Source organism: Hesperophylax consimilis, chromosome 7 (assembly GCF_061612785.1).
Source record: "Hesperophylax consimilis isolate HC1 chromosome 7, BYU_Hcon_1.0, whole genome shotgun sequence".
NCBI classification, from domain to species: domain Eukaryota; kingdom Metazoa; phylum Arthropoda; class Insecta; order Trichoptera; family Limnephilidae; genus Hesperophylax; species Hesperophylax consimilis.
The window spans coordinates 28,502,758-28,516,806 of record NC_142842.1 but is presented as its reverse complement, the minus strand read 5'-3'; the positions used below and the strand labels follow the sequence as shown (position 1 = coordinate 28,516,806).

General features: G+C 36.6%; 1 protein-coding gene across 1 annotated transcript in view; it reads right to left on the bottom strand.

Annotated features, from left to right (window-relative positions):
• Positions 1-714: 714 nt before the first annotated feature.
• nonC (serine/threonine-protein kinase Smg1) overlaps positions 715-14,049 on the bottom strand; it is a 215,341-nt gene continuing 202,006 nt past the window's right edge. The window contains exons 6-13 of the mRNA XM_089633392.1: positions 13,836-13,963; positions 13,522-13,660; positions 12,025-12,297; positions 9,280-9,580; positions 8,521-8,897; positions 8,117-8,229; positions 2,607-2,719; positions 715-1,917 (exon numbers count right to left, since the gene is read on the bottom strand). Coding sequence (XP_089489518.1) covers positions 1,840-1,917; positions 2,607-2,719; positions 8,117-8,229; positions 8,521-8,897; positions 9,280-9,580; positions 12,025-12,297; positions 13,522-13,660; positions 13,836-13,963 — 1,522 coding nt within the window. The 3' untranslated portion in view covers positions 715-1,839. The remainder of the gene's footprint in view (positions 1,918-2,606; positions 2,720-8,116; positions 8,230-8,520; positions 8,898-9,279; positions 9,581-12,024; positions 12,298-13,521; positions 13,661-13,835; positions 13,964-14,049) is intronic.

The window sequence follows — 14,049 nt, the reverse complement described above, 5'->3', positions numbered from 1 at the left end:
TAGATGAACAAGATTATATGAACCAGCGCCCTGCATGTGATTTTTTTTACAAAAACGGCGCTATACAAATCATCCATATACATACATATTAACATCAATTTGTAGAAGCTTATATGAGATAAAATAAAAATCTGTATTAGAAGTACCCTTTGTCACATTAACCTAATTGTATTTTTGCTTTCAATGTATAGGACAACATTAAGCTTTATTTTTTTTACGCTAGGATTAGACTACTTTAGACTAAAAATAATTTTCTAAAGTTGTTTGAGCGCGATTTGCCTTTACACAATGTGCCACAAATCCGAACTTTAATATCACATTGTGAAATAGTCAGTCAACTTGTAAAAGAAAATAATCTTTAAATGAAACTGATTTTTAACCATTAAAATAATATCAAATTAAAGGTTAGATAATTTGTAACCATTGTGTAATCAATCTGGTGGTGATGTTAAAAATTCTCATAATGTTTTTATTACTTTGAGTTTAAGTTTGAATGGTTATGGGTTGCCAATTGAGAAAATTTGTATTACAATTTGATATTAATGTTTTGAAAAGTGCAAAAAAAAATTTAAGCAAAAATTAAAATAAGCAAAAAAATAAAACTAAAAACTATGTATCTAATGAATTATGCATGCCGGGTTGCTATTTTCAACTGTGATATGTTAAATTAAATATAAATATTTTTTAGACTTTTTATTTGGCACACTTATTTTCCTTTTATATTTTAGCGAGTGAAATAAAAAAGTTTTATTTTCTAAGAGCAAAATATTTAAGTATTTTTCTAAATTTAAGATGAAGCGAAGCAACCCAATGACAATTTTTCTATGAGAATACTATTATAATAAATTTAAAATCAATTAATAAAGAAGAAGAAAGAATGTTTAAAAATAGAGTATTGATTAAATCTACATTTTTGTGAAATTTATGCAACTATTTGATGATAATGAAATGAATTTAAAATAATTTTTGTTTAAAATGATTGAAAAAAGTATCAGGATAAGAATCCTGTAATTTATAACATTGACAGTGAGTTCTGAAAAAATACCAATCAATAAAAGTTTTAAAGAATTTTGACAAAAATTGAACATATTATTTATAATACATAACTAATACATAACACCAATTTTAGATAAAGATGTTTCAACGTGAAATTATAAAACTCCAAGAAATAGAGCTAGAGATGTTCAAATAGTCTAGGATCAATGAAGTCATTGTCAAAACAATGTAACGTATTAACTACCAATCCTTTACATCGGAACTAATTTAAAACATTCATATTGTGTTATTAAATGGGAAACATTCAATAAAACAACTAACTTATGTGGAAACATTTGACACAGAATGATAGTTGAAAGTTGGTTGCGTTTATTTTTCTGATGCTGTTTGATTAGTATTATATAGTATAGCCACCTGACCTGACCGTCGAGAATGATAGGCTGACAACGGCAATAATAATTTAATATTATATCTTTGATGAGTATATTACCCCGTACGGTTTAGATCACAGGGGCAAACTTGGCTCCACAAGCGAAAGATCTGCGCAGTTCGCTTTCAAAACGAGCTTTGTTTGTTTTACGCTCTCGCAGTCACTGGCTCTGCAGAAGAGCTGACTGTAGATGAACTCAGTTGAGCTGAATGCAGTTGAGCTCAGAAGAGTTGACTGCGGATGAGCTGAGTGCGGGTGACCTGGGACCTGGTACTGTACTGGTACCGGTGCCTGGCCTGCGCCCGACCCGTCACACCCGGCCGCTGGGGCCGTCTGTCCGTCACACTTGCTTGGCCCCCTGCTAGGGCGGGGGGCGAGGGGAGGTGGGGAGCGAGGGCCGCCGCCCTCAGCGCTCACACCCATGGCGTCCACCCCTCGTACAGCAAGCATAGATTGTCCAGAGACATTGCCTCGTTCATTATATATTCCACCTGCAAACAATACACACTGAAATTCGTCTTATAGTTAACTAAAGGAAAATGATGGCAGCAACGGCAACTCTTAACCCTTCAGGCTTATTTGTTTGCTTTTGGGAACAACTCATATGGTCTAATATGATCTAAACGCAGATAGGAATCTAGAAGTTAACCACAGAAGAATTAAAATGTGCACCTTTATGAAACCAAAGGTACCGATCGCAAATTGGAAAAAAAACTTAAGTGAATTTTTACGTTTACGTTTATGAAACGACAAAAAAGTGAAGTGACAGTATTTGTCAAAAATGTGTTTTTATATTTTTTTTTCGTTATCACTAATTTTTGTTTCATAAACGTAAAGTGACAAATTTTATAATTTTTTTGTTTCAATTCAAAATTTTAATATTTAAAAATATATATTTTTATTTCTAATAATAAAATATGAGAGCATATTTCATCACCTTTCTAAAACAGCTTTCAGTTTTCAGATACATTCAGAAATATTCCATTTATTTGGATTTTATTGCAAAGCGGAAATCCTCCGACCGTCTGAATATGGCTGAGGAGTTAACCTCACAAAAAATAAATACAGATTGCAGTCACACAGTAACAAGGTTTGAGAAAGCGACTGTCCTAGAGTGATGGGCATAATAATAATATAAAATAATGAATACTTTAATAGTTAAATAAGAATTTGTAGAGACCTGTTCCTGGTTAGAATGCTTCCTGGCAGGGTCGGGATCCCTCCCCTCCAACTTGAGGCGCACCCTCTTCCACACGGACGCAGCGTACGCATTCTGCTGCTGGATCACTCGGCCTGGCAACAATAACATACAATATATTAACCACTTCACTTAATCAAACTAAAGAATAAAGCGGTGCAATTCTAAAGTTTTTACAAAAAAAGAAATTTCATATCTACTCTATATTTTCGCAGTTTGTTTTTCATACCACTAAATTCAAATGTGACCATAAACATATACTCTTCTAGATAGGTACCTACCACGATTAAATTTATTGTCTTATGTAAAATAATTCGTACCTATAATTTAACATGATGTATTTAATCTGACTTAATATTTAGATTTTTGTTTTCTTTAACCCCTCCGGCTAATTTGTTCATTTTTGCGTACAGTTTTAACAGTTATACCCGTAGTCAATTTGTTCGCTTTAGGGAACAGCTCATATTTTTATTTTTTACTGTAGCGACTATTTGTACATACAAAATATGATAGTGAATATATGTATGGTAAATTGTATTTCTTAGTCCTCCTCACTAGGGTGATCTGTGCTGAGGCGGACTAAAGTTATTCATTTCTGTGTCACTTTTAATGTTTCTTCGATCGATCCTAACCGTCAAGCATGAATATACGCGTGTACATAGCGTAATGTTTTATTACTTGTTTCAACAAAATAATATTATTTTCCTAGTAGCTACATTATAATTTACATTATGCACGACTACCATAATATGGGCTTGAGCCTAGTTCAGTAGAACCTCGTTAATTCGAAATCCACCGGACATCAAAAATCAAATTTCGAATTAACGAATTCCCACGTAATTCGAAATTTAATGAAAAAAATAAATAAAAAAATACGCCGAAAATCGATTTTCTCGGCCGCCTCTTCAAATCCGGGTGGTATATTAGGAGTAAATTCGTATTAATGCCAATTTTTTCTTTATTTTTGCGGCCGATTACCATAGCGGCCGGCCCATTAAATTCAGATATTCGCAATAAATTTGTAAAAATGCTATATATTTATGCGTAAATCGAGATTTCGCGGCCGATTTCATCGCGGCCGGCCCTTTATTTCGAATATCTGAATTTAAATTCGTAAAAATACGATATATTTCCGCGTAAATCGAGAATTCGCGGCCGTATTCCGTCGCGGCCGGCTCTTTAAATTCAGATATTCGAAATAAATTCGCAAAAAATACGATATATTTCCGTGTAAATCGAGAATGCGCAGCCGATTTCCGTCGCGGCCGATCCTTTAAATTCAGATATTTGATGTAAAATTGTAAAAATATGAAATATTTCCGCGTAAATCGAATTTTATCGGCAGTTTTTCTTCGCGGCAGGCCTTTTAAGTTCAGATATTTGAAGTAAATTCGGAAAAATATGTCATATTTCGGCGTGAATCGAAATTTTTCGGCCGATTTCCGTAGCGCCGTATTTTTTAACTCGGATATTTGAAGTAAAGTTAGTAAAAATACGATATATTTCCGCGTAAATTGAAATTTTGCGTCCGATTTCCGTCGCGGCGGGCCCTTTAAAATTCAGATATTCGGAATAATTTCGTAAAAATACAATATATTTACGCGTAAATCGAGATTTCGCGGCCGATTTCTGTCGCGGCGGGCCATTTGAAATTTAAATATTCGAATAAATTCGTAAATATACGATACATTTACGCGTAAATCGAAATTTCGCTGCCGAGTTTCATCGCGGCCGACCCTTTAAATTCAGATATTTGGTGTAAACTCGTAAAACTACGACATATATCCGCGTAAAACGTATTTTCTCGGCCCTTCAAACTCGGATATTCCAAATTAATTTGAAAAAATACGACATTCCAGTGTAAATCAAAATCAGATTTACAAAATAATAATACTAATTAGAACGATGTATAACGTAACGTAAAAATACATTTTTCGGCGTTTTACCGCCACGGCTGACTTTTAGATTCAGATTTACGAAATATTATGATTTATTTTCGCAAAAATCAATTTTTTTCGAATTACACGAACAAATTTTCGTGCGCGGACAAAAATAAATTTCGAATTACGAATTAACGAATTTCGAATTAAAAAACAATTTTGTATGAAAAAAATTTTCTGCGGAAATTTTTTTGGCGAAAATTTCGAATTACGGGTTTTTTTGAATTATCGGGGTTCGAATTAACGGGGTTCTACTGTATCGATATAAAATTATAAAAAATTGTGACTAATAAAATTTTTTAATAATATATATATATTTTTGAAAATAGCTACCTGGAACGCAAGGACGCTGTATAGAAGTGGAGCCCTAGGAGAGATCACTAGGGAGATGACGAAATATAAAATTGACATAATGGCGGTGCAAGAAACCAGATGGATAGGATCTGAGCCATTTGACACAAGAACGCATACGATACTGCATAGTGGAAATGAAAGACATCATAAATTCGGAGTGGCCTTCATTGTGGACCGGAAAATGGGAAAATGCATATTAGACTTTAAACCCATTAATGAAAGAATGTGCAGCTTACGCATAAAAACGAAGTTTTTCAACGTAACATTGATCAACGTACATGCTGAAACGGAAGATAAAGAGGACATAATGAAAGACACATACTATCAGAAACTCGAACAGGTCTACGACACATTACCATCGAACGACATTAAGATGGTAATTGGAGACTTTAACGCCAAGATAGGACAGGATCCTCTGCTCCAACACATTGCAGGAATGAACAGTCTACACAAGCACACTAACAATAATGGAACCCGAGTGATTGATTTCGCAGAATCAAGAAACCTAATCGTGGCCTCGACTCAATTTCCAAGAAAAGACATACACAAACGGACCTGGACGTCGCCAGATGGTAGACACCATAACCAAATTGATCATGTCCTGATAGAAAGAAGGGGGGCAACGAGCATCACAAACGTAAGGACGTATAGGGGTGCCAACTGTGATTCAGACCACTACATGGTGGTGGCCACCTATAGGAGCCGAATTGCAAACAACAGGACACAAAAATCACCAACTATTCCAAAAATCAATACGGAAGCTCTAAAAACACCAGAAGGCAAAGAGCAGTATCACAACGCCCTTGTAAATAGACTACCAGATCAGATCACTGAGCAGAACTCCCAAGAATCACTCGAAAAAGATTGGAATGATATAAAAGAAGCAATCGTAAGAGCAGTGGAATCAAGTGTCGGAAACATGCCCAGACAGCCCAGGAACCCGTGGTTTGATGAAGAGTGTGAAAGAAAGATAGCTGAAAAGAATATACTCAGAAAAAAGTACTTGGAAACGTCAACAAGAAACAAAAAACAGGCGTACGAACAAGCGAGAAAAGAAACGAATAAGCTGATACGGGGAAAGAAAAGAAAATTCTTGAATGATATACTGCTAAAAATGGAACAGGACTTTGTCAATAATAATCCTAGAGAAGCATATAGGGGAGTAAACTTCTTCAAGAAGGGTTTCAAACCGAATACAACACTATGCAAAGACGCTGATGGATCAATTATATCAGATAAGGAACAAATAAAAACAGTGTGGAAAAACTACTTCTATAAACTTCTCAACCCTAATAGCGACCTGAGAAGTCACCCTACCAACATCCCCACTGAATCAAGTAATGAAGAATCAGCGAATCCACCAACAATGCAAGAAATAAATGCTGCACTAAAGAAACTTAAAAACAACAAATCACCTGGGAAAGACAACCTCCCGGCAGAGTTGTTCAAATATGGAAATGAGCATCTGAGAAATCTGCTACTCAATTTAATAACTAAAATATGGACACTGGAAAAAATCCCAGAGGAATGGCAAATAAGCATAATATGCCCAATTCACAAGAAAGGTGATAAATTAAAATGCGAAAATCATAGAGGCATATCACTCCTATGCACAGCATATAAAATCTACACCATGATACTGAAACAAAGAATTGATAAATATGCAGAAAACCTACTGGGAGAGTATCAGGCAGGCTTCCGCACCGGTAGATCCACAACAGACCAACTGTTCACCGTCAGACAGATCTTGGCAAAGTGCTGGGAATTTGACATAGACATACACCAACTATTCATTGATTTCAAGCAAGCATATGATAGCATAGATCGGGAGTGTCTATATGACATACTACTACAATTCCAGATTCCACCTAAATTGGTTAGGCTCATAAAAGCCACAATGTCAGACTCAAGATGTCAGGTCAAAATAGACGGAGAATTGTCGGAAGAATTTACAGTATCACAGGGACTTAAACAGGGGGACAGTCTGGCTCCCACTCTCTTCAACATTGTGCTCGAACATGTAATACGAAAAACACTAATAGACACTGGCTCCAATATTTGTTTCAAGAGCAGTCAAGTTGTCGGATATGCGGATGACATCAACATTGTCGGAAGATCAATTTCAGCCATTAAGGAGGTCTTCGACCCTTTAGAAATAGCGGCGCGGGAAGTAGGACTGCGAGTTAATGTTGACAAAACAAAAATGATGGTACAGAGCAGGAACCCTTCGCACAGAAGAAGAAGTAGTGCACTATTTAAAGACAACTACTCATACGAAGTGGTCGATCAATTCACCTACCTGGGCTCCAGCCTGACAGAGAACAATGAGGATCCAGCAGAAATCAGAAGAAGAATCACAGCAGCCAACAAAACATACTTCTCTTTGGTGCCAGTGTTTAAGTCACGTAGTGTCCACAGAAAAACCAAAATAACCATATATAAGACCATTGTAAGAACTGTATTGGCATATGGATGTGAGGCGCTGACACTGACAGTAAAGATGGCTGAAATGCTGGATACTTTTGAAAGAAAGGTGCTGAGAAGAATATGTGGACCGGTGAAAGAGGACGAACAGTGGCGTATCCGGCACAATAGAGAATTGTACGATATATATAAGGCCCCTAGCATCTCTGCACACATGAGACTCCTCAGGCTGAGATGGGCTGGTCATGTACAGAGAATGCCGGATACACGCGTCCCAAAAAGAATTCTGACTGGTCACCCAGGTGGAAAGAGAAAAGTGGGAAGACCCAGACTGAGGTGGGAAGATGAGGTAAGAGGGGATGCAGCACAGCTTCTCCAGGTGACAAACTGGAAGTCAGCCGCTGAGGACAGGAGGAGTTGGAGGCGACTGTTGCAGGAGGCCAAAGCTCGATATGGGCTGTAGCGCCATCGAAGAAGAAGATATATTTTTTAAATGCAATGTTTGAGGTTTTCGTACCCTTGAGGGTCCGGTATGTAAGTGGTTAATAACAGAACAAAATCAAATGAATTATATGTAGTTACGCTAATCATGCCTAATCATGCTACACTGCCGTGTCCTCTCTAGTAGAATGTATGTAGACTGGTTTGCAAACCGCATTCCCCACTTGTCTGCTGTATTACAATGTTGAAAATTTCATTAGCCGTGGAATCCTAGCCTGTTTCAAGATTTCTACTGTGTACAATTTAAAAAGAATTTCAAAGATGTTTCCTTACTCTTTGGCGGTGTAGTTTGCCTGGCCGGACTGCTCCAGTTCCCTGCTGCCTGGCGGACCAGAGTTCCTCGGCGCTTCATCACTGAGCCATCCTCGTTCCACCCGTTTTCAAAGCTAAAATGAAAATAATTTTTATAATGACAGCTCTATATTCTCGGTGAGACCAAAGAGAGCCTAGGCATGGTCCCTCCGCTTCACCGTTCTTCGCATCACCTCATCTGTGCTTCGTTCCTTATCAGTTGAAGGGTGCAAAGTGAACCATCATAATGGTAATGGTGTACTTAAACTACAAGAGCTACTACACAACCAATAATAATCCAAGCAACAAGTGTGTGATATACTACCCTAGGTTAAGAATAGCTCTATGTAAAGCAGGTACAACATTTATTAATTCAATTATTTTACCTAATAAGATCACTATAGATGTCGGTTGTATCCTGCTCCAGCTTGGAAGACAGCACGATGGCCACTGAAATCTCATCCTCAGTCAGGAAGTCAGCGCACAGGCTGTCTATCAGCTTGGACATGTCTCCCATATAGGTCTCGTGTCTGTTAAGATATTCCTCCACCTTGGCCCCGACAGCCTCCTGGTTCTTGGAGATGGACTTGAGCAGCCCCTTGGCATCGAAGATGAGCCTCTCGTGGATGTTGCGGAAGTTGGCGAGCTTGTTGGCGGAGGTTTTGAGTGTATCTTCAGAGGCGGCGAGATTGTTCTTGAGATCGCCGATGTGCTTTTGTAGTTGGCCTATCATGTCTGTCAGCAAGGCGGATACATTATTTACCTGCAAAGATAAATCATATATTTTTTTAACAAAAGATTAACTTTCCAATAAAATATATTGAAAAAAAAACTTTGGAAAGTAGGAGTCAAGATATAAATAACACATTCTTGATTATTAAAATATCTAAAAATCTATTAGTTGAGTTAGTGTTTGTTCGAGTTTAAAAATATACAATTTGATTTTAAACGTCAAGTGAAAATGCTGTGATCTACTGGTTACTCATTGGAACTTGTGCCCAACAACTGTGCACTCAACAGTTTTACTGTGGATTGTTTTGTCAGCTTTTGTTTCCTCTCCCGTGTGACTTCAAGTATATTCCTTTCCTTACTGTGGACACTGTAACTCAAAAGACCACAAATAAAATACACCATTAAAAACATACCCAAAAAGCGTCAATCCCGTTTTCCGGCGTCAGCAGTTGCAACAACGCCTCGTGCAGCGGTGCAGGAGCAGGGGCAGCCCTAGCCAGCAGTGCCAGCGCGTGCCGCCTTCTGTTGGCCAGCATGGGCAGCCCCCGGCCCCCTGTGAGCTCCGCCGCGCCTCCGAGGGCTCCGCATGTCACGCCCACGGCCTGCGCCAGGGCTCGCTCCACGCCCAGCCGGTCCTCTCGGATATTGACGGCGCACTCGAATGCGGCCATCACTTCCATCAGGGCGGGGTTGGCACCTGTTGCCCATTTTAACCTGAAAACAAGAAACATTCCTTTGGTATTATAAAAAATATTTTTATATATTAGGGGCTGTTCAAGTATTACGTAAGCAGATTTATTACAATTATTTACCCCCTCTTCCCCCTTGTCACCAAAAGTAAGCAAAGCTCTTACCCCCCCCCCCCCCCCCCTCCCATGCTTACGTAAAAATTGGTACCTATATGCATTTTTCTGTTAATGTATTCTGTTTTTTTATTGATTCATAAGCAGCACTTATAAAATAGAGTTAGGATAGAGGACTTTAATGCACATAATATTCATTTAAACAAACTAAGCGAGTACCTAAACGTATTAATTATTTGTGGGAATCCCCGAATATGTATTCGGTTTTCAAACATAGACAATGTGTGGGTTGCCAATGTGTAAAAAAAAAATAACTACTGCTGAGCAGTGCTGACGTAATCACTATCTCGACCCCCCCACCCCCCCATGTCATCAAAAATAAGCAAAGCAAAGACCCCCCTGCCCCCTATAGTGCTTACATAATACTTGAACGGCCCCTTACCCCTCACTAATAAAAACGCGTTTGGAATTTTACACAACTGATAAACAACATTACATTAACGGTTGTCTATCAGTTGTGTAAAATTTAAAACACATTTATTAGTATATTGTCGCTAGTGTGTTATATTTTAAGAATAAATTTTATATTGTTTTTTATATCTGACGCTAGCCTGTCGTATTTGAAGAATTAAATTTTTATTGTTTTTGTGTATTATGTTAATCCGCAGATGTGACATTAATAAACTATTTGGGATTGTCGACATTCGCGGAAACAATTTGTAAACAATAAACAATAAATTAATGGCCGGCAGGTAGTGGGTACAAAGCGGGACCGAGGCAAGTCAATCCATCGGGTACAATTAGTAAGGCCCATTATGTATTATCAATATTTTATTTAACCCTTAGGAAACGACCAACTACAATAGCAGTTCAGTAAAATCGTGACAACCTTCAGGTGCAATACAATGTGCAGTGTATAGAGCTAGGTTTTAGATGTTTTGAACGCTTTTCAATATTGTCCATCAAAATTCCTAAGTAAAACGTTGACATTGTAGATGCCTTTCAATTATTTAAAAATATAATTTTCAATATTATATTTGGCTTTGAGATATTTACAAAATATTATCCTGTTTTCTAAGGGTTAAGGAAAGAAGATTGATAGAAAGAGGTGAAAGAGGTGCTCAATAGCACCTCGATATTGGAAAAATATTGTATACCTTAATGAAAAAAATTGGACTAAATTGTTGTGTGTCGATAGCCAGTGTCACAGTTAGAAAATGTTATATTTTCACAGTGCAAAATACTTGTGAACTTTATTTCAGGTTATTGCAAAAGATTATTAAATAAGTTTGTTAAAATGTCAATAGATGCCACTCCTCTAAATATTGTAGCAGAACTCTACTTTATGGACTTTCATTCTATAATGTTTATTATTTACACATTTTGGCCAATTTGCAAAACGGACGAATGTATGCTGGTTAAAATGTGACCAATTTGAAGAGATATATGTATGAACATTTTTTTAGAAGTTATTTTAAAAATTCCTGCATCTTTGTATCTGCAGTATTTACAGAGCTAATACTTTCATACGGCAAATGATTTCAACAAATGTCTCTCATCTTTCTACAATACAAATATAAACAAAATAATGTCAGTTGCGAGATATTTTTTTCATCATGGTTTGCCACATCGTTAAAAATTACTGTGAATGTTTATTTTACACAAATTCTCCTATGTATTGAATATCAATAAGGTATAATTTACATAATTTATAATTTAATACATGTGTATTTTTTTTTTATTAATTCAGTTAGAGTGATTCATAACAAAGAAATAGATAAGCGATAAAAACATTCTAATTTATTTTAAAATTAAAATAGTAATGAGTAATGTTATAAATATACCATTTTAAACCTTGTTTTTAGTTCTATTGAACTTTAAAAACATGTTCACAAAATTTCCTGTAATAAGTAATAAAGTAAATAATTAAACCATTTTTGTTAACTATCAGACGAATTTCACGCATTTGTGAATTTTATGATTTTTTATTTATTTTTTATAAAACCTACAAACTTAAGATAAATTACGTAATATAGGTAAATTCATTGGCTTTAAACGACAGTTAACAGTTCATCTGTTTTTGTATTAATATTTGGAGGTATGATATTTATAATGAGTGCGGGTGAATTCAAAACCAAATGCACATAAATCTCCGGCGCTCAATGCATTTTATCGTAAATATCTTGGTGTTCCAGTGGTTATAGTGGCAATTTAAGAATTTTCCTCTTTCTGCCCAACTTCTCTGGCTTCGCAGCTTTAATAGCTTGCATCTCGATTGAACTTTGTAATAATATACTCAGTAAAATGCACTGTAGATTATAATAGGGGGTATTAAGTTAGAGAGAATATCTATACCTTTGTTCCGCGCTAGCTACAAGAGCCCTGTGCTTCTCCAATGCGGCTGCAATCCTCGGCTGCAATGAAGCCAGCTGTTGCGCTGCTCGCCGCAGTTCGGCAGCCGGGGGCGCAGGGTGCAACATAGCCCCCGGGGAGGGCGGGAGGGGTACCGCAGTGTTGTTGGGACGCCCCTCCGCCCGCAGCCAGCCGTGGGCCGTGGTCTGTAGTCGCAGGCGCGCTGCACTGGCGGCTAAAGTGTCGATGGTGCGATCCAGCATTCGCATCGCCTCACTGGAAAAGATAATATACTTTAGAAAGGTGATATTTTAATGTATTGAAAGAGGTGAAAAGTCAAATGAATTGTATCTTGGATTCTTTGATATAAGTTTGTAATTTTGTCCGAGAAAAACTTAGCCATAATCAAATTAGAAGTTTTATTTTATTTAGTTTTACGCCCATCCGGGCTTTTACAACTATTTTAAGAAAAGAATATAAATATTGAGCTATCGAATATTATACACAAAGTTTTTATAGCATTAAATAATGTTAAACTGATAAACTGAATATGAAACAATATTAGTAAAGCATGTAACAATAACATAAAATAATACATATAGAAACTGGAACAATACTATATATAAGAAAAATCACTACAACTACATTACCAATGCTACTATAATTTGTAGGATTTAACAAAGTGCTGGTATAGATTACGCTTAATTCTATAAATGTAGTCAGTAAATATACCGATAGTACCCCAATCTTGTTGCCAGATCGTACATTAGGATGCACAATCTTTTAGGTTATTGGTTAGTGAGTGTGTCTGATACTTGGTTGTGTATGTATTGCAGAAGAATGTTACATTTTGTCTTGTGTTCCTAGTCGGCACATAGAATTTAATAGTGGCAATGATGGCATTGATGTCAATTAAGTTGTTAATAACTCTGTGTAACACAACTGACATAATTCTATTGTCAGACAGCGTTATTAGATGCAATTGACATAATTAATGTAACATTTCACATTTAACTGTTGGAGATAAAATACTAAACTTGAAATTAGTCAAGAATTAGTAGAGGCTGAATTGCTGGAAGGCGGTGGAATGATCCTGTCACTGAGAACGAGAAGGAGGGAAAGTGGAGCTATCAGATATAATGCTATACATGGTGTCTGGAAACTGATGAATCCACATTACAGAGAACCCAAAAAACTGTTTCTTTTTTTCAATCCGAGTATATATTTCTACTTTTTTTTCTGGGTTAAAAATACTGCAGCCAGGTTTACGCTTCAATGCATTTTAAAAGACCATAAACATCAGATAGTAAGTAACCCCATAGTGATTGACTTTTTAAAAAATTTGACCTTATAAATTCCAAATTCAGATTCGATTTGTTTCGAAACGAAAGCTCAAATCAAAAAAAGTTATAACACAAATTCGACTCCAAATGTTATGTAGATTTCCCGGCTTGTGCTACTAGTTTCCGGACACCATGTATAAGTAGTGGTTTTTATTACCGTCTCCTGAAGGCAGCCTCCAAGTTGGCATTCAGAGCGCTGGCTTGCTGTAAATTGGACGCACTTACAACACCTGCCTTTATAGCGTTGCTGATACAAATTTCACTAAGTTCTTCTAAAGGCACCTTCCAAGACACTCCTGTAAATAAAATTACAAATATTCAATGCTACTGAAGATCATAAATATGATTGCTATTACTTTAATTGGCTTTCACCGTTTAAGGGCGTTAACGATTAAGAGATTATGAGTTAAACGAAAGGCGAAGGATGATTTTATTTTGTGAATGAGTGAATAAAGTTAATTGTGGACATACCAATGTCTCTCTGTTCAATCTCCATGTTCACACTCAAGCCGAGCCTCTGCATCAGCAGGCAGATGGTGACACCCACACATTGCGATTGCACTCCCAGGAATTGCCTACGGATGTAGTCTGCTATGAATCTGAAAAATAAAAAATACATAAAAATAAATAAAATAAATTTTTAATATTTGGTAATAATTAAACACTATAATAATATCAATGGGTA